General features: G+C 41.3%; 1 protein-coding gene across 8 annotated transcripts in view; it reads right to left on the bottom strand.

Moving 5' to 3' along the window:
• Dst (dystonin) overlaps positions 1 to 24891 on the bottom strand; it is a 399168-nt gene that overhangs the window by 327383 nt on the left and 46894 nt on the right. For all 8 annotated transcript variants that reach the window (XM_013351021.2, XM_026785512.1, XM_026785510.1 and 5 more), the window contains exon 3: positions 20466 to 20666. In XM_013351021.2, coding sequence (XP_013206475.1) covers positions 20466 to 20666 — 201 coding nt within the window. The remainder of the gene's footprint in view (positions 1 to 20465; positions 20667 to 24891) is intronic.

Raw genomic sequence — 24891 nt, 5'->3', positions numbered from 1 at the left:
TGTGTGTGTGTGTGTGTGTGTGTGTGTGTGTGTGTGTGTACACCTTGTGGGTGCATGTCACAGTATGCATGTGACAGTCAGTCAGAAGATAACTTTATGAAGTTCTCTTCCAAACACAAAGGAATATACTTTCTTCTCTGCACCTCGCGAAACTTTCTCTAAAATTGACCACATACACAGACACTAAGCAAGTCTCAACAGATACAATAAAAATGAACTAACCTACTGCATCTTATCAGGCCACCATGGATTAAGTGGGGATATTAACAACAACAGAAGCAACAGAAAGTTTGCAAAATCACGGAAATGGGAACAGTTCTCTGCTGAATGAAAAATGGGTCAAGGCAGAAATAAAGAAGTAAATTAAAGACTTTGTAGAATTCGATGAATTTAACATGCCCAAACGTATGGGACAGGATAAAGACAGAGCTAAGAGGAAAGTTCACAGCACTAAGGGCCTCCATAAAGAAAGTGGAGAGATCTCATACTAGCAACTTACTGGACCACCTGAAAGGAAGCTCTAGAACAAAAAGAAGCAAACACACCCAAGAGGAGTAGACTACAAGAAATAATCAAACCGAGGGCTCAAATTAACAAAACAGAAACAAAGAAAACAATACAAAGAATCAATAAACAAAAAGTTTGTTCTTTGAGAAAATCAACAAGATAGACAAATCCTTATCCAAACTAAATAAAAGACACACAGATAGAATCCAAATTAACAAAATCAGAAACAAAAGGGGAGATATAACAAAAGACACTGAGGAAATTCAGAGAATCATAAGGACAAACTTTAAAAACCTGTACTCCCTCCACCATCTTGTAAGATCTAAAAGAAATGGATAATTTTCTCAACAGGTAACACTTACCAAAGTTAAATCAGGATCAGAAAAAACAATTTCAATTGACCTATAACCCCTAGTAAAAAAAAAAAGCAGTCTTTAAGCTTCACAAACAAACAAACAAACTAACTAACTAACAAAGAGCTAAGGGCCAGATGGTACTAGACTTTCAAAGAAGTGTTAATGCCAATATTCCTCAAATTAATTCCACAAAATAGAAACAGGAGAAACATTACCCAATTCATTTTATGGTGCAATAGTTTCCCTGAAACCCAGAACACATAAAAATTCAACAAAGAGAGATAATTGCAGACCAATTTCCCTTATGAGCATAGAAGCAAAAAATATTTTTTTAAAAAAACTTGCAAACCAAGGATACATCAAAAAGATGATTATATAGGCTTCATTCCAGAGATGCAAGGATGGTTCAATACAAGAAATTCAGTCACTGTAATCCACCATATCAACAAACTAAAAGAAAAACAGCATATGAGTATCTCATTAGATGTAGAAAAGACTTTTGACAAAATCCAACACCCGTTCATGATATACGTGCTGGAGAGGTTATGGATACAAGACATACAACATAATAAAGGCAACTTACAGCAAGCCTATAGACAACATCAAAATAAATGGAGAGAAACTCAAGCAATTTCACGAAAATCAGGAACAAGACAAGGCTGTCCTCTCTCTCCTTATCTATCCAGTATATTATTTGAAGTTTTAGCTTTAGCAATAAGACAACTGAAGGAGATACAATTTGATAGTAAGAAGTCCAAGTATTGTTATTTGCAGATGATATGACAGTACACAGAAGGGACCCTAAAAAATAACACCAGGGAACTCCTACAGCTGATAAACACTTTCAGTAAAGTGGCTGAATATAGATTTAACTAAATAATAATAATAAACATTATCCCTCCTATATACAATTGACAGACTAAGAAAGAAATCAGAAACACCTTTCAAAACAGTCTCAAATAATAAAAAAAAACTTGTTATAAATCTAACCAAGCAAGTGAAAAACATATGAGAAAAACTTCTAGACACTAAAGAAATTGAAGAGGATATCAGAAGATGGAAAGATCTCCCATGTTCATGGATCAATAGGATTAACATAGAAAAAATGACTATCCTATCAAAAGCAATCTACAGATTCAATGTAATCCCCATCCAATTTCCAACACAAATATTTACAGACCTTGAAAGGGGAATTCTCAGCTTCATATGGAAAAACAAAAACCCCAGAATAGCTCAAACAATTCTAAATAATAAAAAACTGCTGAAGGCATCACCATCCCTGATTTCAAGTTGTACTGCAGAGTAAGAGTAATAAAAATTGCATGGTAGTGGCCTAAAAACAGGCATGCTGATCAATGGAATCAAACTGAAGATCTAGACATAAATCCACACACATATGGACACCTGATTTTTTATAAGAAGCCAGAAATACACACTGGAAAAAGAACAGCATCTTCATCTTCAACAAATGGTGCTGGCCAAACTGGATGTCTGCATGTAGAAGAATGCAAATAGATCCATATTTGTCACCCTGCACAACACTCAAGTCAAAGTGGATCAAAGACCTCAACATAAAACCAGATACACTGAACCTGGTAGAAGAGAAAGTAGGAAACAGCCTTGAATGCACTGGCACAGGAAAAGACTTAACAGAACACTGACAGTGCAGGCAATAAGAGCAACAACTAATAATGTGCCCTTGTGGAACTGAAAAGCTTCTATAAGGCAAAGGACATCATCAATAAGACAAAGTGGAAGCCTACATAATGGAAAAGATCTTCACCAACCCCACATCTGTTAAACGACTAAGATCCAAAGTATATAAAGAACTCAAGAAACCAAATAACTCAATTTAAAAATGGGGTATATAAACAGAGAATTCTCAATAGAGGAATCTCAAATAGCTAAAAAAAAATGTTTAAAGAAATGTTCAGTATCCTTAGCCATCAGGGAAAAATGCAAACCAAAACTACTTTGAGGTTCCATCTTACACATGTCAAAATAGCTAAGATCAAAAACACAAGTAACAGCTCATGCTGATGAGGATGTGAAGCAAGGGGAACACTCCTCCTTTTCTGGGAGTGCAAACTTGTATAGTCACTATGCCAATAGAGCAGTTTCTCAGAAAATTGGGAATCTATCTACTTCAAGACTCCAGCTACTACACTTTTGGGATATACCCAAAAGACACTTCATCCTACCACAAGGGTACTTGCTCAACTATGTTCATTGTGGTTATTCATAATAGCCAAAAACTGGAAACCTCCTAGAAGCCCCTCAACCAAAATATAAAGAAAATGTGGTACATTTACACAATGGAGATGACATCATTAATCTGCAGGCAAATGGATGCAATTAGAAAAAAAATCATCCTGAGTGAGGTAACCCAGAGCCAGAAAGACAAACATGGTGTGTATTCACTTATAAGCAGATATTAGCTGTTAAGTAAATGATAACCAAGCTACAATTCATAAATCCACAGAGCCTAGGTAAAGAAGAGAACTGTATGGTAACAGTTCTCAACCTGTGGATTGCCACCCCTTTTAGGGGTCAAACAACCCTTTCATAGGGGTTGCCTAAGACCATTGGAAGACACAGATATTTACATTACGATTCATAACAGTAGCAAAATTATAATTATGAAGTAGTAACAAAAATAATTTTATGGTTGGGGTCACCACAACATAAGAAACTGTATTAAAGGGTGGCAGTTTTAGAACCACTACCCTAGGGAGTGTACATGGATCTCCCCAGGAAGGGAAAAGAGAATGTATTTTTGCGGAGGAGACAGGTGGGGACAGAAACAGGAGGGATCAGGTGTGGGAGATATGATGGAGAGAGAGAGAGAGAGAGAGAGAGAGAGAGAGAGAGAGAGAGAGAGAGAGGAAAGAGAGCTGGAATTGGGTAGTATTTGGGGTCAATCCTAGTGCCATAGAAACTTCTTGGAATCTATAAAGGCGAGAATAGTGAGAATTCCTAGTAATGAGGGATAAGAAATCTGAAATGGCCCATCTCTTGTAGCAGACAAGGCTCCCAGTGGCCGGACTGAGCTCCATTTGGTAGAGCTGTTGGCCAAGGGGGTCCTGTGGAGCTATCCAAACAACCCAGGCTGATGCTAGGACATAGGATCACTCTCTGCAAACTGACAGCAGAGCCTCCCTTGCTAATGACAGTATCCACACAGCTCACTGAACACGGAGCAGAACTGTAGCCTGTATGGAGCCTTTGCTCCCATGATACAATCTCTTTGGTGCAGGAAGGTACTCTGCAGGAAAAGAGAAGCATGGACACCAACCCAGCTACAAACCTCTGACCTACACTCTCTGTCCTGCCTGCAAGATGTGCTGGGGCAATGATGGCACAGAATTTGTGGGAGTGGCCAACAATGATTTAACTTGAAGCCCACTCCACAAGGAAGAACCCATACCTTACACTGCTTGGATAGCTAGGAACTTGAAACTGGATAGACCAGAGATCTATGGTAGAACCAAACAAGACAGGTCTAACCCTAACAAACAAACAAAAACCAATGAAATGATTTCTAACAATATCCCGCTATATTAATAGATGGGTGCTTTGTCCAGTCATCATCAGAAAGACTTCCTCCAGCAGCAGATGGGAGGAGGTGCAGAGACCCACAGCTAGAGAGTATAAAGAGAGTCTAAGTTAGAGGTCTCCACTGGATCTTTCTCCTTGGAGCTCAAGGAATCCCACAGAAGAGTGGAAGGAAATAGGTATCAGAGAGGATGGAGGATACCAGGAGAACAAGACTGACTGACGGAGCATATGGGCCCACAGAGACTGAAGTGGCAAGCATGGGGCCTGCAGGGGTATGCACCAGGTCCTCTGCATATATGTCCCTAGCTTGGTGTTTCTGTGGGACTCTGAACTGTGAGATCAGTGGGTGTCTTTAACTCTTTTGCCTGCTCTTGAGGCTCTTTTCCTCCTTTTGGGTTGCCTTGTCCAGACTCAGTGTGAGAGCTTTGCCTTGTCTTAATGTATTTTATTTTCTTATGTTTGGTTGTTGTCTCTTAGAGGCCTGTTCGTTTTCTGAAAGATGAAGGGTGAGTGGATGGCAGGAAGAGAAGAAGTGTGTGTGTGGGGGGGGGGTGCTAGGAGAAGTGGAGGGAGGAAATATTGTGGTTGGGATGTATATTATAAGAGAAAATATCTTTTTTAAAAAAATAGAATAACTGGACATTGTCCTAGAAATACAACTGGTTGGGTTATTTGCCTTACTGGAAAGTGTATTACATGTGGTGCTGAATTCATGAGTCAAGCCACACAGGAAAGGGCTGTACATAGGTTTGTGGTAGAGTGGAAAACTTAGGCAATCTTTTCCCCCATAGTGCATGCAAACACTGTGCTAAGCCATCTGTGAAGACGAGGTTAAGTGAATGTGGCACCAATGAGAAGGCAAGCGCTCTAGATAGACTACCGAGTTCCCAGTATAGTAAAGACTATATTCTCTACATGCTTTTTGCCCAAACCCATGCTCTATGATTTTATAAGGCCATCTATGATTCACTGACGAATTAAATTTTTTAAAGTCATGAAAATCCACAAATACATTAATCGACAATGTAATATTAAATGTTATGACCACATTCCTATAGTAGAGAAAATTAAGTCATAGATTCCCCAAAGCACTGGGCTTTGGGATCTGAGACTTGAGCCACAATCACTTCAGACAGTCCTGCTCTGGAATGCACACTCGGCCACTGCTGAGAGTGTCCACCATAATGTTCATGTCTCCTAAAAGACTTAGCTTAGCTCACTGGGCTTAATCCACGGAATTAAACAATCACTGACCATATACGAGCACAATGTAATTTCCACTGCCATGATAACCACATAGCATTCAAATGAATACCAAGAAAGCTATGTGGAGCCTATAAAATACAAGTGACCTTGGCAATCTGTCCACACAGCTCAGTTTCTAATTCTCCTTTCTGCTCACCCTCGCTCTGACGTCTCACCTTACAACTTTCCCTTACTCCCTAAAAGCCGGCCAGTGGCTACTCAGAAAATAGATAAGAGACAGTTAAATATTTATTATAATCCCACAAGTCCTTGGGGCTAAAGTTTAGAAAACAAAGCAGTCTCTCTCTTGTAAGATGAAAGTCCGAAAGAAAAAAAGAACTATGATGAAAAAATCACTATGGAAGAAACAACTTCAGTGTGTTTCTAAGACAGCCCTGCTGCTGTTTCCAGCTTACTGGGCACTGTAGTTAGCACAAAAGATACTGGAAAACATCAATTAGTGATGCACTTACTCAATGCGTAGCAATACAGAATACTATCCTTCTCAAAGTTTTATACACCTAAAGAAATGAAAGAGCAAGTAAAAGCCCCCCAAGACTGTAGTGCAACAGTAAATAACCTCCAGAGCTTGTCAGAGGATGCGCTACATCCAGCAAACTCATCTTTACACCCACTTCCCACCTTGCAGACCCAACAGTTCATTTATTTTTATTTGCTTGTTTGTTTTGGTTATTCTAAGTCAGTACTCACTATATAGCCCAGGCTGGCCTAAAACTCATAATGCTCCAGACTCAAATGTGCCATGATTACAGATTTGCACCTCTCAGATCCAGGCCACACATAGTTGTATTTTTTTTAAAAAAATAAAATAGGGTTCAAAATTCTGCTGTTCAACCATACTCAAGATTTTATGCTGCCTCCACAATCTTACGTAGATCCCAAGTGACTTCTCTGTGAAGGACCAGTGCTTCTGTCACCTGTCAACAGTGAAAGAAATGAAGCCTGACTCTAATCAGACTGTGTTAAATGGGCGGTTGATTTTCATGTCACAGAGGGAGGAAAAGCTCCCAAGAGGAGGAAGGAGAAGAAACAAAGATGCTAGAATCTCAACTGATCTCTCAATACCTTTTCCACAAAGCTGAAGTAAACAAAGAATTTCACTTTGAGGAGTGTACTCAGGTGGAATTTTTGACTTTGGAACGCCTGGGATAAAAGTTTATGCTCAATAATTTTAGCCTCCTTGGAATAGGGAATGAGGACAAAAGGCTAAAAATGATACATCACAACAACTATCACCACAGTATAAGGGAAATGGCTACCAAAAAAATAATGGACTCCTTTTCTACACTCAGGCTGCCCATTTAAAAATTATCATTTTTGTGGCCAGGCAGTGGTGGTAAATGCCTTTAATCCCAGCACTCAGGAGGCAGAGGCAGGCGGATCTGAGTGTGAGGCCAGCCTTGGTCTAGAGCAAGTTCCAGGGCAAAAAACAATAACAAAAAAAAAAGATTATTTTTATTACAGAGTGGTGAAGCACATTTAGTCCAGCACTGGGGAAGCAGATCTCTGTGATAGTGAGGCCGTCCTGGTCTACAAAGTGAGATCCTAGACAACCAGGGTTACACATAGTAAGACTGTGGCTGCAAGTCATGAAATTATGAAAGCCCACGTCCTGCAAGCAGCTCAGTTTCTTAAATGCCAACACACAACTATTTTGTTTTAGAGAGGGTAAACGCATCAGGAAAAGCAGCTAAAAAGAAAAAAAAATACACTCAACTGTTCGTGCCATTTCTAATAAAGCTAAATAAAACAAATAAAATTCTCAGACAAGCACTGGAACTTTAATTAAGCTTTAAATAGAGCTTGAAAAAAAAAGTGTGACTCATTCTCTGGCAGATTGATTAGCAGAGGATATGTAGAAATACGAGCAGTGAAATGGAAGGAAACAATCCACACTGTAAAATGGTCTCCCAAACTGAGCCGCATAATGGATGCGATGCCAATATTCAAGATGGACAGATTGATCAGGCAACGCGATAGCTTGCATTTTAGGCATCGTTAAACTTTCATGAGTTCTGTGGGAAGAGAAATACAATCTGCGAGGATAAAGAAGTACGGGAATAGAATAATTCTACTTACGGGGGAAATGTTCAAACAGGTGCCATCTGCCTTTTCAGAAACCTATGTTTACTCAAAGTGTGCCACGCACTTTCTTCCAAGTTTATTTGTTCTAAATAATATTTTTATTTTGGCCATAGTAAATGTGACAAGAATAAAAATTCTTTTCAGGAAAGGATTCATTTTTAAATATTAGAAATACCATGCTCATTTATTTACATTGTTTAAGTTTTAAATGGTACACACAAATACCTTATTTGCATTATTTAAGTTTGAAATAATACACATATCCTATATGCCATTTGATAATATGTTGTTTAGGTTTTTCCTAAGAAAAAAGTCAAATAAGCAAAGAGTTCTTTGTTAGAAGAAAATAAATAAAACTCTTCAAAATACAGCAGGGACAACAGTGTCCCCTCTGTTTTCTAAAAAACCTTCTGAGAATCTGAAATCTGGAAGCTTCTTCAGAGAGTCAGGTTTATTTTAAGGAAAAAAAAAAACCCAACTCAGTGAAACAAAGAGCACAAGCTGTAAACTTCATATAAAGGGCTGTTAGTGTTTGTTACAGCTTTATTTCAGTTGACTTACGTTCTGAGACCGCCTGGCCTAGAACTCACTTTGTAGCTGGGCCAGACTTCATCTCTCAGAAATCTCCTACTTCAGCTCCTCATGCTGGGACTGCAGATGTGAGCCACCACACGGAAAGCTTTAAGATATCAGACACCAGGCACCTTTGGTTTGAAACCAGACACAGATTGTCTTGAAGACCATCACAGGGGTGTTATTTTATTACTAAACCTTTTAATGAACATCTCTAAAACTTGGGGGCCATAGTTTTTGAGTTGTTTTTCCTCCAAAATCTCAATGCTGTGGTTAGAAAAACATATTTATTCAAATATACAAAGGCTTTGTATGTCTCTGACTTTGTCAAGAAGTCCTGTGTGCATGGTACACTTGGCTTATAGATCATGGAGTCTCTTTCTCTATAGGTTAACAATGCACTGGCTGAAGGGACTAGGGGTTTTGTCCTAGAACTTTCTGCAGCATAGTTTTTTCAACTGTATTTTCAACTGCAGCAAACAGCAAATGCTCTGGGTCTGGGTTTCCTGTGTCTGAAGCTACCAGTTTAAGTCAGGTGCGCTGACACCTCCCACAGTGTTCTTTCTGTCCTCCATTGCTTCGGATACTCTTGGCCTTCTGTGTTTCCACATAGACTTTAATATTTTTTTCTATATGTCTGGAGGAAACTCTGGAATTTTTTAATAGGATTGCATTAAATTTTAGATTACTTGGTGGGATGGCAATTTTTACAATATTATCTCTTCCATGCCATTAGTATAAAAAAAAACCTTTGCATCTAATAATGTCTTCCTTAGTTTCTCCCTTTAATGTTTTTCTTTTTATCATAACGGCCTTTCACTTATTTTTTTTTCAAGGATGTATTTATTTTTATGTGTATGAGTGTTTTGCCTGTGTGCTTATATGTGCACCATGCACACACAGTGCCTACGGAGGTTAGAAGGGGGCATATGGGTGCTGGGAATCACCTGGGTCCTTTGGAAAAGCAACAAGTGCTCTTAACCACTATGCTGTCTCTCTAGCCCCCTTTCTTTGACGAGGCGTTGGTCATTGAGCCCCTCAAGTACCCTAAAACAATACTGGCTCTGGCCATTTCTCTTGGTTGCTCACCTTAATCAGACTATGAGGCTGCATTACAAGACACTATGGTTGCTTGAAATACAAAAATTAGGATGACCCTGAGCTGTAAGCCTCCCCCTGCTAGGCAGCTTTTGTAGTACCAGAAGGTGTCATACAGGCTGCTGGGCAAGAAAAGGCATCAACAATCCTACCCAATTGTGAACTACAACCACTAACCTATTAGGCAAGATGGGCTCACTGGGGTGCAATAGTAGCATGGCTGTTGTAAAGTATCTAACCACTCTGGATGAAAGGCCTGTTCCACAAGGGGGAATTCATACCTGGTACTGTAAATCCAGTCAAAAATTTATGGCAGAGGACATCTTAGGGGAAAAATTTCCACGGGTGTTTAATAAAATTGACACAGCACTAACATGTCTTCTAAATTCTTATATTTACCCTCAGGCAAATGCTACTTGAGGCCTTAAATAAAGAAGCTTTCTCTTCATGATGAATGGCAATTAATGCAGAAGAGGTATAGTTGCTCAAGATGCTGAGAATAACTGATGGCCAAGGAGCTGAGCAACTCAGAATACATCACAGAGGAAGAGGCAGACATAACATAACAGCGGGAAGATAGGAAGAAGGGCTGTAAAATGATGACATCTGGGCTTGGCAGAGCCAATGCAATCATGAACTCACAGCAGCTGCAGCTGCCTGCAATGGAGCTGCACAAGACTCGACCTGTCAACAGTCAATCACAGATGAAGGCGGGGCCTACAGAGCCCTAATATTCCCTACTGATCCACGGACCACTGATGGACTCTGGGAGAGGAAAAGTCATTGTCTTCAGTTGTGTGCCTATTAATGAGCCTAGCAAGCTCCAATCAATATTGCCTAGCACTTCCATTGAAAACAAAAGCAAAATAAAAGACAGCTAGCTACTTGTTCACCTAATTCTAAATCTCAATTAAGGCAGAACAGAAGTGAGGCTCTCCAGGTATGAATGCTTTGATTCCTAAGGAACAACAGCCAGCTTAATTTCAGGAGCTTTGAAAGGGTGAGCTAGAGAAATAAAAACTATAATAGGTTTGCTTGTTTTCAAAAGAGTAAAAAAAAAAGGGCTGAGGAGATGGCTCAATTTGTAGCATGCCTAATGTGCAAGTGTGAGGACCTAAGTCTGGATCTTGACACCCACATAAAAGCTGGGTACAGCCATGAAAGTCCATAACCTCACTGCTGAGAGGAGGGGACACAAAAAGATCATTGGGACTCAATAGCTAGCCAGTCTAAGTGATTCGGCGAGCCCAGGCTCAGTGGGCAAGCCTGAAAAAAATAGAAGTGGTGAAGAAACAATCACAGAAGGCCACTCTACACCAACCTGCAGCCTCCATGTGCATGCGCAAACACCACACACATGTACACACCCACAGAGCTTTTACAAGATACCACAATGTGGGCATGTCAGTGAATTATTCATTGCTTCCAAATTTTCAATGCACATTTTTTAAACAAATTAATTCTGTGTTCAAGTTGTTATTTCTAATTCAATCTTGGAATTATGGAGATTTTTTTTAAAATTCTGATTTTGTATCTACATTTTCTTTCAAACCTTACTCTAATATCTCCTTAAATACTTTCTAAATCAAATCTTTCAACAGTTTTTTTTGCTATAAGAATACAACATGATCATGAAATAATCTTTTGAATTGCTATCCAAATTTCATTTTTTATCAATAGTCTTATGATATAATGCATTAACTCATACGTAAATGACACCATCACTCTTAAAACTTCAACTGAAAATTTACCATAAGTAGATTCTCTCACTTTATTGGTAATAATGCTATGCCAACTATCATTTCATTTCATCCATGTCTTTTCATATGTGGTGGTTGGAATGAGAACGGTCCCCACAGGCTCACATATTTGAAAACCTAGTACCCAGTTAGTGGAACTGTTTGGGAAGGATTAGAAGGCAGGGCCTTGTTGGAGGTGTATTGCTTGAGCAGAATTTACGGTTTCAAAAGCCCACACCATTCCCAGTTAGCTCTTTCTACCTTGTACTTGAAGATCAAGATGTGAGTTCTCAACTACTGCTCCATTGACATGCCTGCCTGCAGCCACACTCTCCTACTTGATGCTCACAGACTCATCCTCTGAAACTGTAAACCTAATAAACTCATCCTTTTAAAAACAGCCCTGGTCATTGTGCCTCAACCCAGCAACAGAGAAGTAACTAATACATCATCTGATACTCATTCATCATGCCACACTGCATGCAGAAGGACCTGTCCTCCAGTGGCAGTGCGCCTATGACTTACATTCGCTACTCGGAATTACTTCTTGTTCCATCCGTGCCTTTTGTGCTTCATAACAGCTTCATTTGAAAATAAGCTAAGTGTGTGTCATCATGTTCTTACTGTTTGAGATCTTTACTCAACAGATGTTCTGACTCCTCTGCTACTGTTGCCCTAACTAAACATGTTTTAAATTATAGTAAAATACACATAACAGAATTTAGCTTTTGAGAATACAATTCAGAAGTGCTCAATTTATTCATATTGTTGTGCAATCTCTAGAACTCTTTCCACCTTTCAAAACTAAAGTCTTATCCACTAAAAAACTCCCATTCTCCACCCATACACCCTGTGTCTTCTGTAACTCAGCATTATAGTCTCACAGTCTGCCAGTATTGCAGCATGCCTAAGAATTCCATCCTTTCAAGACTAATACTCACAAATATGTATTTACCACATTGGCTTCGTCCATGAGTTTATCAATGAACACATAACGTATTACTTTTTGGTTACCATAAATGACACAGCTACAGACATGAGCAGACACTACCTCTTTATATCCTTTCAGTTCACTGGGATATAACTCAGAAGCGGATTATCTTTTCTCTTTCTTTAGGACTGTCAGTTTTCCATAGCTACTGTACTTTCCCAAAAACAGTGCACAGGGATTTAAACTTAATTTTAACATCAGGTTAACTGAGATACCTGATCCTCATCCACTTTGTGATGCGGAGCTGCACGAATGGACGGGTCAATGATGATGCTGTGAGTCTTAGTGCCTCCCCAGCTCTGGGGACGACTGTGTACACTACCATTTGATCTGAATGTAGAGACGTGTGGAGGCTGGAGCACACACTGCACACACCTCATCAGAGTGGACTTGATAATTCTAGAGTATCCACCCATCGTAGCCCTGAATAAACAGTACAGACTATGCAGGCCATGACCAGGCTCTCAAAGATGTATAGGTAGGTACTTCTTAAGAACGAGTCACATTGAAAGATGACTAATTCCCCTATTTCTATTCATCTGTAGTCTTCTCCCCCAAAATCTCTCATCCCAAAATCCCAATCTTCTATGCATTATCTAAGGAAGAACTCCTCAAAACATATCTGGCCATATGACCTTTGGCCATTTCCTCACGCAGTTTGATGAACTCAGTAAATAATGTACAGTCAGGTTAAATAAGATAATGAATATGATAGATTTTGAAAACAGAAACTGCTACTGAACTACCAAGAGCTACTGCAAAGAAATAATTTTCCTGAAACACTACTGTCATTTCCAGAACCACCTCTGCTCTCCCAGAGCTCATGATAAATTCGGTTTGGATTTCCATACTTTGACTTTCTTGAACCACATATTATCCCAGAACTGGAAATGGGTAATACTGAAAGAAGCCAGCCCTGTGGAGTGGCTTAGAGGTGTTGAAGCCGGTAATATTTGAAAAGTTAAGAATTAGAGATGAGAAAAAAAAGATTCAGAGAGATAAAACTGGGAAGGCAGAAAAGAAAGTTACTGGTTATGAAGTATGGACACTTTACTAAGTACTAAGAGGCTTTGTGGCTTATGTACTGGGAAAGAGAATCTGGAGACAGGAGCCACCAAATCCAAACACCTCTGACATGCCCTCGGGCTCTATAGCTTTTGATGCCTGAGAACCAAGAAGAACACAGATGAGCTAAACGTCATCCACTTTATTGCAATACAATCTTTAGGATGAAATGGTCAATATGACCGAATCTCAGGTAAAGGTGTGTATTAAGCCTTAACAACAGAATAAGAGAATCTATGGCTGTATTCATTAAAGTAGAGGGCTTGAGACGCATCTTCCCAGAGCGATTTGCAGATCTTTCTGTTCAGAGGTAAGATGATGCCAGGTTAGCTTAGAAGAGGCCTTTCTTTTCAGTCCCTGGATCCAGCTATCCACAAAAACTGAAGTGGGAATGACTGGGTGGTCAAAGTTTATTTTGCTTAGCGCTTAAGGAATATTTTTTAAGGCAATAGATGGCCCCGAACACAAGGAAAACAATCAAACAAACAAATGTCAGGAAGCCTTGCCATGGTCAAATGTTCCAAGAGAAACAGGACTTACAAGCCATGATTCTTGTCTCTAAGCAAAGCACACGAGTCCTTTACCAAGTTCATGTTGGTTTCATAAAGTCTGGGAGACGAAAGAATGTGTTTATTTGCACTATTCATGGAGGATAAATTGCTTGTCCTAGGCTAGGCAGTGCTAGCACACGCCTTTAATCCCAAGCACTCAGGAGGCAAAGGCAGAAGGATCTCTGTGAGTTTGAGACCAGCCTGCTCTACAAGAACTAGTTCCAGGACAGGCTACAGAGAAATCCTGTCTCGAAAAACCAAAACAAACAAACAACAGCAAAAGAACTTGCCTGTTCTGTATGCTGTGTATGGTACACCAATTATTTACAGAGTTTTAATAACCTATTACGATAAGTAAAATCTTTTAGAAATATCTATAAATTATGAACCTAAAAAGTCTAGCATAGTAATAAGCACCAAAAACTTGGTAAATTGATTGGACAACCTTTAATGAAATTCGTTTTAGGCTCAGTGCTAAGAGCACTTTCTGACAGGATCCAGGTTCGGTTCCCAGCACTCACATGGTAGCTAACAACTGTCTATAACTCCAGTTCCAGAGGGTCTGAAGCCCTCCTCTGACCTCTGCAGGCACTGTACTCACACGGTACAGAGACATGCATACAAGTGAAACACCCATACACATAATGTAATAAGTAAATAAATCTTTAGAGACATGCATACAAGTGAAACACCCATACACATAATGTAATAAGTAAATAAATCTTTAAAAATAAAATTCTTGTTAGGCCCTTACCAAAGGAAATTTTGATTTCCCTCAATAAATTCATTTTTGAGAAATGCAAAGAGGTATCAGATAGTGGTGGCGCGCGAGTTTAAGGCCAGCCTGCTCTACAGACTGAGTTCCAGGACAGCCGGAGCTGTTACACAAAGAAACCCTGTCTTGAAAACCAAAAGAAAAAAGAAAAGAAAGAAAAGGAGAAAGGAAGGAAGGAAGAAAAAAGACAGAAAGAGAGAGAGAGAGAGAGAGAGAGAGAGAGAGAGAGAGAGAGAGAGAAGAAATTCAAAGAGGCAAAGGGAGCAGACGATCTCTTTAAGAACCCTGCCTTTGCTGATGAATTAGCCTACATCGGGCTGGGCAGTCAAGCCTCCACTGAAGAGGGAAGTGTCCTGAGGTTATGCAAATAAAGCTAGCTAGCTGCCTAGTCCTGAATATTTGAAAAGGAAAGGGAAAGGGAAGTCCACTTAACATAAGCAGGAAAAGAACAGAAAGACGACACCCAGCCACATTTATAATAGAAAATAATAAAGATCAAGGACCTGTGCTTGGCCGGCAAGCTTGGTGTGCTAAAATGTTACTAATGTTAATTTATAAAAATTAAGGCTATGCAATGTCCCAAAGTATCCTGTGGTGGTACAATCACCTAAGGCGCAGGGCAGTCAAACAGGAGGAAAACATCTCCAAGACACCAAACAGAAATCAACAGAAAAGAAGAGCAAGGCACGGAACCGGTTTCACAGAGGACACAGGAAGGCAAGGAGTAAGGGATATGTCTGGAAAATCCTCTCCTGCCACTTTCTCTCGTCTCTACCTGAACAGCCTTTCTTGATCTAACACGATATCCTGAAATCAAACCCAAGAGCCCTGGATTCATCTCTGCTTAAACTATTTCTATTTCCAAGGGGAGAATTGGAGATTATACGGGAATCACACCCCTGTTAAAAGAACAGAGAACACCAAATCTTTCTTTGGAGGAGTTGGGGGATGAGTAACTTACTATGTAACTCCAGCTCTCCTGGAACGCACCACTTAGGCCAGGATAGCCTCAAAATCATAGAGATCCCCCTGTCTCTGTCTCCCAAGTGCCTGGATTAAAGGCATAAGCCACCGCGCCTGGCTAAGAGCAAAGTAAACCAAATCCTAAAAAGCACTTTTTACAATTCTAGAGTCTAGGAGCCAGACAGAACTGTTCCATGATGTTTCCCTCTATCACACGCTCAGGTTCTACTTACAGCAGAAGAAAGAAGTGGACACAGAAAGCGGAGCGAGGCACAGAAACCAGCAATTACCTTGTTTGCGCCTGATCTGGAAAGCTGGCTGCCTGTCGTTTCCTGCTCCCTCTGCTGTGACTGGCTGAACTCTACTCCTTACAAGGATCTCTCCACGTAAGCTAAGTGAAAGTTCACTGTGTACAGAGAAGCCTTTGAAACACACTGAAAAGGTATTCATTCCGAAGCAGCTTTAGGCCCTGTTCTCAAACTCGCACATCAGACACCCAAGCTGCAACTTCACTTCCTGGGTCACCCAATCCAGGTCATGCATTTGATAACATCTTTGTACAAATGGCTCCCAAATCCAGACTTACGTCTTCTAAGACAGACCGTTCGTTAGGGTTATTACAAACTTAACATGTTTTTATTTCCCCCAAGCCTATGCCTGTTTCTTCTCCCCTGTATTAACCAACCTCTGAATCAAAATTTTCACACTCAGTAAACCAGTTTCTGGCTGGTAGTAGGAGCGCAGAAGTAAGAAAACCAAGGGGAACTCCACACTGATGTTCCTGCCAGGAGGGAAGCAAGCTACCCGTTAGACAGCGAAGCAGGAGCATTAGCAGCTAAGTGCAGAGAGAGGTCTAAGCCAGAAATGGAAGAAATCATGCTGCAATATTAAAAAAGAACTAGTCTGCAAAATAGAACAGAAATAGATAGAGGGTTTTTAAATGTTTTTTGTTTGTTTGTTTGTTTTTAATTCTGGAACTTTTATGTCCCTATGACCGAGAGCTGTCTTACATGAACAGATCTGTACAAAGAGACAACAGAACAAAGGTTCCTATTTCCTGGGTTCCCTGGCATAGGGAGAGCAAACCAATAAGATGCACAGCAAAAATGAGGTTTGGGGCTTATTTGTTGCTTTTAGCATCATTTAAAAATAGGTTTTGACTGGTATAATTGTTTAGCTAGATAATTAGCCTTATTTTCAAGACAGGGTTTCTCTGTATAGCCCTGGCAGGCCTGGAACTTACTCTGTAAACCAGGCTGGCCTCCAACTTACAGAAAACCACCTACCTCTGCCCCCTGAGTGATGGGATTAAAGGTGTGTGCCACCACTGCCTGGCTGACTGATTGTTTAAAACACAAAGATTTTGTGTATGCATATCTGAGACTCGGTGTGGTTAAGATAACCATGGGGCTGATCACAAATGTGAAAATGCAGAATTTCTCATTTCTCCCCAATATTCTCAGGTCCAGAGACCCTGGGTTTAAATGTCAGCCCTGCTTTCTACCAGGTGCATGAGCTTGGCAAACTTCCTCCCCTAGAAACCGAGCACTTGCCCGAAGACTGCTGGGGAAATTAAGCGAGAAGAAAAACAGCAAAGAGCACAGGGAACAAAGCCCAGGAAGCAAACAAGGAGGGATACAAGTCTCTGCATTACAACAAGGAAAACCTCTACGGTTTGAATCTGGAAAGTCCTGCACAGTACCCTACATTGAAAGCCCAGTGCCTTGCCCATCCGTGGTGCTGTTTGGAGGCTGTGAAGTATAGGAGGCAGGGCCTGGCTAAAGGAGGTGGTTTACTGGGGACTAGTCAGTGCTGCCTGCCCTGGCTCCAGCCTGCATTGTCTCTCCTTTCTGCCTGAGCTGTGTGAACATGTTCCTACCATCAATGACTGGACAGCTCTGCTATGTCTCTCACAGTAAGAGAGTGTAGATACAGCGTTCCCCCCTGGTTTCTGTGTGATATGTGGTTCACAGCAATGAAAAAGTTGTGAATACAGTACCTAAAGACTCTGACATTCAGAAATCAAAAAGTGTTTTGTACTGTCAAAAATATTAAAGCACATGGGAGGAGCTAGATCTAATTGTTTTTCCTGCTCCAGTGTGGTTCAAGATCTCTAAACATGCCGGTGACAGACCCTGAGATGAAAATAAATCTCAAGACACATTTACCGGGAGAAAATCAGGATAAAATGGCTGCCTACTCAGCTTTAGAGACATCCAATTTCCCAAAGGAGTGACATAAGAAGTCCATGTATTATTAATTAAGTTTCTATTAGTGATCCCCATTATACATCTTATAGGCACTCTTAAGTATAAATTATGAATTCAGAATAAGCCAGTCTGTTACAGCCATCAAAGGCCATGAAGGGCAATGCATTCCACATGACCTGTCATCATAAAGGCAGTGCCACTACGAGCCAGCAGAAAGGAGCACAGTAATGTCTTCCTCGTCTCCTCCTTGCATGTAAACCCACAGCCATGTGCAAGCTGGGCAAGCACTTGACCACTGAGCTACACCCTCAGTCGCTGTCATAGTTTCTGATTCTTCTTTGAAGTTACTTTGCCAGTCTTTCTTATTCACAGGTCTTATTACAGTCACTCCTAGAAATGCCTGGAGTGCTTCACATAAAGCCATCCAAATAATTCCGGATCACTATACAATCCCATCTGATATAATCTCACCATGTCATCACCCTGATGCAATTTCATCCCATCTCCAAGCCACAGCTAGAGTTGTTCTTGCAGCAGTATGTGCCAGCACTGACTTTATCCAAATGAGGAAGCGATAAAAAGAACAGGTTTGGGTAGGGTGAACAGGGTGGCTGCAGCCGATATTAGTGACTGCAGCTAACTACACCCATCAGAAGACATGGAAGATTTGGTCTACAGGTGACAGAGAAACGGTGAAAGGTCAGCAGTGGCCAGACTGTTTCAAAAGTTTGCAGAGAAAACACACAAAACAAGGAGCCAATAGTCTCCTCGCTGCTGACTGACAATGTCTGGTCTCCCAGACAATTTACTAGAAATGCAAGCAGTGTGGGAGCCCGCATCACCTGCTCCCACAAACACACACCAGGCTGTGGACAGCCTCTGATCCTCCCTCGCCCCTCCTCTGTCTCCCTCCTTCCTGCTGCTCCTTCAGGACCCAGCTGACAAAGGCCGTTCTCAGATGAACTATTATTAATAACGGACGTCAGAGTTGAGGCATGGCACCTAGCCTACTGCAGTCACAGCTCATCTGCCCCAGCACACACAACACATTCTTAATCTTCCAAAAATCATAGTATTTTTATTATTTTAAATAAAATTTATCATTTTATTTCAATATAATAAATTGTACTTAAATAAATAAAAATTGATTTATATTTTCCGGCTTTCTCTGGGAAGTACAGCAAGTGGAATTTAAACCAGTGGCTGTCTGAATATATGGCCCCAGTCAACTTCTCCAGATTGCTTTTGTATGCATTTCTCTTATGTAAATCCCCACACACCCAAACAGTTCTCTCTACCCCTTCGTCTCCTCTCCCTAAAGACATCATCTACTGCCTGACAGTTCCTCTGGATGTTGTAAGCACCAATAACACATCTTGTCATTAAACAGTGCACTTCAGTGCTTTGGTTGCAAATGATTCATTAGAAGCAGGACCCTTCTGCTAGCTTCCTCACTAAGCCTATTTCCACATGTGCCTGCCGCCCGGTGACCCCTACAGAATGGCATCTGTGTCTTCATGGCTTGCAGAGGCATTATCAAGTCAAATCTTGACAGTTCCCTTAGGTTGTCAGTACAGGAAATGGTAACAAGAGGCTTGACATAGCATAAGCATGAACCACGTGAACATAACATCTAAAATAATATAAAATTATTGCAGTTAAGAAATATAATCTTTAGTTTTCAAATAGCATTTCCCAAGGCCTCGATCCTTAATTATCACAGCATTGGTTTGGAAATCCATGTGTCAGAGGCCACCAAGACAAAACCATCAGAACACCTAGAGCAATGTGCTCAGAAAATGAGGAGATCAGCCTCCAGCTGAATCCTGGCACCCCAGGGAAGGCAGTGCTGATGTCAACAGACACTTGGTTAGTGTCTCAGTTACTTTAATATTGCCGTGGCCAAACATCATGGCCAAGGAAACTTATAAAAGAAAACGTCTAACTTGGGCTCACAGTTCCAGAGGGCTGGAGTTTATGATCATTGCAGGGACCATGGCAGCACACATGGCAGGCCCTACACTGCAGCAGCAGCTGAGAGTTTACATCTTGAGACAACAACCACCAGGCAGAGAGAGATTTAAATAGGAATGGCTTGGGTTTTTGAAACCTCAAAGCCCATACCCAGTGACATACTTCTTCCAGCACGGCGATGCCTCCCAATCCTTCCCAGGCAGTTCCTCCAACTGGGGACCAGGCATTCAAATCTATGAGCCCAAAGGGGACATTCTCACTCACTCAAACCATCATAGTTAGGGAGACAAAGCTCCTGCCTTCCTACGGAGAAAAGGTCTTCTAGAGTTACCTCGAGCTGGCTTTACGGGGAAGCTTTATCTTCCCAGCCCTAGAGATTCCTGGAAGGGGATCAGCTAGCACCACAGATTCCAGCTCCAGCTCCCCTTCAGTGCTTTTCCTGTCCTGATACTGGCTCTACTGTCGCTCTGATGTCACACCTCAGCCTGCTAACTCTAAAGCCCCCTCTTCATTCTAGACCACAGCTTCAAGGGCACCAGGAATCCCCTAGGTTTTAGATCAGGTCTGTGTGACACTGACTAGCTCTTGCCTCTGGCAAGGATCTACCCAACACCTTCTCTTTCATGTGAACACAGTCACTTTGTGGGGTACCAACAGTATAGCCCAATTACTTGATCCAAAACTTATTCAAGAGAATGATTTCAACATCTGAGTGTGTATTCAATACTCTTACAAAAGACAGCTCCCTACTTACAGGCCTTCTGGCACCTTGGACAGAATGATAAAATTCTGGCTGCACTCGGCTATTCTTCTTGATTCTTCGCTTCTTCCCTGATGACTCTTGCTCGCTCTGATGGTGAACTTCCACCACAGGCTTGACTTCTTCTAGCCGGGCAGCCGCAGCCGCAGCAGCAGCAACTCGTCTCCTGATGTGCCGAGGGCTTGCTCGGAATCCCTGTGGCAGGAAACACACACACAAATTTAGATTTTCACCGAATTTATATAAATATTCTCTGGATTTAATTAAATTAAGTGTCCCCAAGTCCCCTTAGTCAGTGAACTCATTTACTTTCCCAACTAAGTATCAGAGGTCCAACATGGATGTAACATTCATCCATGGTGCTCAGGGCACCTTAGAAAATGGTCTTGGGATTCAGTAAATCAATGGACGGATACAAAAATGACAGACGGGGACCCTGTCCCACTTCTGTATATGGTTCAGATGAGTTAACGAGTGTGTGTGGTCAAGCATGAAACAGAGGATGGTGAAGGAAACAGAGCACCAGGCCAGGTAGACAGTTTGTTTTCAATGCCAACTTGATGCAATCTAAAATCACCTCGGAAGAGAGTCTCAGGTTGGGCGGTGGGCATGTATGTGAGGAACTGCCTGGAATAGATTAATTGCAGCAGGAAGATCTGCCCACTGTGGGCAGTACTGTTCCCTATGTCTGGGTCCTGGAGTATATCGTATAGAAAAGAGACTGAGCACAACTAACGACACATGCAATCATTTTCTCTCTACTCCTGACTGTGAATGTAACTAGATGCTTCAAGTCCATACCTTAACGTTCTTACAACAGCGGACTGTGACCTGGGTCCTGACTGTGAATGTAACTAGATGCTTCAAGTGCATACCTTAACGTTCTTACAACAGCGGACTGTGACCTGGGACTGTAAGCCAAATAAACCCTTCCCTCCTTAAAGTTACTTTTGTTGGGATACTTAATTTACTACATCAACAGAAATGATGGGAAAAGAGCCCCTCTGCCCTCTGGAGAGCAGAATCTCTTTGGAGGGAAAGCAGGAACGCAAAGCATTGGTACAGCACACACAAAGGGAGGGTCCAGCGCTAAGGCAGAGGTCGTGTGGGGGAAAGGGACATGGGCTTGGGAATGATGGGCTGGGTCCAAATGCTTGACTCGTTAACTAAAGCCACACAATTTAGTAAACATTTCTGACTTCAACTATCCTGATCCATGAAATGTTTACATTCTGGTCACAAGACTTTTAGGTTCTAAATAAAGGGTATTTCTGAAATTCCAAGTAGCCTATCTAGAAAAATGCAGTGCTTGATAAAACAGTCAGTAAGGTAAGCATAACTCTTCAGACAAAGAAACAAGTTCAAATAAGCCATATCGAGAAAACAAAGATGGCCTCAGTCCTCTTGTAGCGGAAAACAAAAAGTAATTTACCAGAACACAAAGGAAGTAATTTTACATGAGTTCACAAACACACAGGCAAAAATGGACAGGCAGTTCAGTGCTCTCAGTGGCAGCAGAGCTCAGAGGAGCTGAATGGAGCTGAAGCTACTCTATCTATATTTGGCTTAGTCTAGTGGGTGGCAGGCACTTGAGGACTAAAGAGTACTTATGTTCCAGGCAAGGCAAAGAGCTTAGGAATGAATGAATAAGTAAAATGGCAGGTACACGCATGAAATATTTACAAGCAAGCAGATACTATTTGAAGATGTGCCAGCCAGGAGTCTAAGTCAAGTATGGATGGAAATTAAAGAGGTAAACAACAGAAATTCTAAGGGGAGCCTGTGTTTGTGGTTTGTCTGAATTTTAGAGGAGACACGGAAGACTTGAGATTGCAGTGAAGGAATACAGAACAGAGACTAATGACACCAGGAAAAGAAGCAAGTTTTAAAGGTCTGATCGTGTATGTGCACAGTTCAGGAAGACCGGGTGTGTGCAGGGAACTTCTCACTGAAGAGCCTGAGCAGGCGTTTGATTGTGGAGACCTTGTCCACAAACTGGAGGATTATGATGAGGAGGGTACGTAGAGGAGGACCCGCGAAGTCACTCCGAGGTCAACAGAAATGAACAAGGAAGAACTGTAAACAGATTTTCAAAACTGCCAACACTGTCTGGACCGGCTCTTCACACATGGGCCTGCTCCAACCCGCCCCTGCGTGAGAGCTCAGCTGGCCCTCTTCAACTCAAAATAGTCCCGGAAGATCTTTGCAGCCCCCATACGACCCAGGAGGTATTACAGCAGCTGCTGGGGAGGAGATTAGGGGCAGGGAGCTGGGGTCATCTGCTAAGCATGTTTAATGTAGAGCTGGATCCCTCAAATGAACTGGCCATCAGGCAATCATGGACATGCCAAACTCCAAGCACTCTTTTCTTCCTCTGAATTAGACTCACTGAGGATAATTTCTGTGGCTTGCAGACTCAGGAACCATGGTGTATTCTAACCACTAGGTGGCATTAGCTAATCACTGCCAGCTTCTGCAGAAATGGGGTGAAATGAATGCTTATTTGATAAAAATGGAGATTCTCTTCTTATGAGTAATAAGAAGCTGTTATTGGCTCAGTTTCCATTATTACTAACACTCCTCGGGACTGTACAAATTCTAGAAACACTTGGGACTCAGATATTGTCTAAAACTTTCTCAAGGTCACCCAGAGAGAGAAACTAGAACATAATTCCACAGCCATTCTGGAGAACAAGAATCTACCCACTCCACCTCCCTCTATCCATTCTAGAACAATCAACTCAATGAAGAATTTGTGTGTCTATTTGGACTTTTGTTGTTTAAAATATATTTGTGTGTGTGTGTGTGTGTGTGTGTGTGTGTGTGTGTGTGTGTGTGTGTACACGCCATGGTGCACTGTAGAGTTCAGAGGATAACCACAGAAACTGGCTCTTCTTCCACGTGGGTCCAGGACTGAACTCCACTTGTCAGATTTGGTGGAAAACACCTTTATCTCCTAAGTCATCTTGCCAGCTTACAGAATTGCTTCTGATACCAAAAGAAGAAATCAACTAAAGCCATCTTTTCCTAAATTTTCACCCAACCTGCACAGCTTTTTTTTGTTGTTTTTATCTTAGCTCTGTCATGCAGATCTTTGTAAATTCTATTCCACCTAAACATTACGATATTCTTTCAGAATCAAATTTTCTAAGCATTAGAATATAGAACAGAGATTTTACATCCAGACTATCCAGGTCCGTTCCATAGCTTCTGTTATTTCCTAGTTGTGTGCTCTTGGCTAGTCACTTAACTATTTCCTTACCTGTAAAATAAGTTTAAAATGAAATACTCCGGGGGGAAGGGGAGGAGGGTGGGAGGAGGGGGAGGGAAATGGGAGGCTGGGAGGAGGCGGAAACTTTTTTTCTTTTCTCAATAAAAAAAATAAAAGTAAAAAAAAGAAAATGAAATACTCCATAGGTTTGCAGAGGCAATAATGATTTCACTTATGCAAAGCATTTAGAAGAGCGGTTGGCACACAACAGGATGGAAGTGTCAGCTATGATTACTACATATTACTCATATAAATAAAATATATTCTTGAATACAGCCAGTATGAAAGGAATCTTGAGTCACACTGCTGGTGTGCTTTGCTGAAGACATGAGAGGGACTGACCACTGAGTGAGAGATCTTGGCTCAGTGAGTCTCATCATCGCTGTGCTCAGCGGCTAGTCCTCACTCAGCATGTGATACTGGTCACAATGTTTGCTGTGTCACAATGTTTGCATCTACCAAGATTGTGTGACACAGCTCATAAAGAATCATGGTTGTGTCTCAGAAGGAAAGCCCACATGGGGTACTTAGAGACGTACATATCACATAAATAGTAATTGCTTGGCATTTCTATTATTGTATCGCGTACTTTCTGACTCTTGCACTAACAAATTTTATGCAGTTCAGAGCTGTGATGGACAACACTATAAACACAAAACCATCACCCGGTAGTCAGCTTTATTCCCAAAGTCACTGCGCGGGTTCACAGTCCTTAGTTTATGATACACACTTGTCATAAACACTATAAAACATGAGCCGTGATGCAACAGAAGAAAATTATATTTTAAGACAGCAGGTGGTGCTATAAGCTCTTTTTGGTGTTAGTATTTAAAGGGTCCTCTCTCTGTTCATTTGACCTTGCCTAGATACCACTGGTTAGGGCACAGAGTTAGGGAAGTGGAAGGGATGGAAGAGTCCCAGAAAGCTGGTTAGTACTTTCACACACTAACATCTCATCAAGGAATCCTTCAACCGTTTGTTACTGCTGAGTTAAAATGAACCAGCCTTGGGACCTTCACCTGGCCACAAAGCCAAAGTACGGGCTGTTGATGACAAATACAGTTAGCCATTCCTTCCTGGCCCCAAACTAAAACGCACACAGATAAAAGACCGCAATAAGTGCAGTGAGCTGTGCGTCTCTACCACAAG

The sequence above is a fragment of the Microtus ochrogaster genome, linkage group LG2 (assembly GCF_000317375.1).
Source record: "Microtus ochrogaster isolate Prairie Vole_2 linkage group LG2, MicOch1.0, whole genome shotgun sequence".
NCBI lineage: Eukaryota > Metazoa > Chordata > Mammalia > Rodentia > Cricetidae > Microtus > Microtus ochrogaster.
Note: the sequence above shows the minus strand (reverse complement) of the source record. Positions and strands in the feature narration are given on the sequence as shown.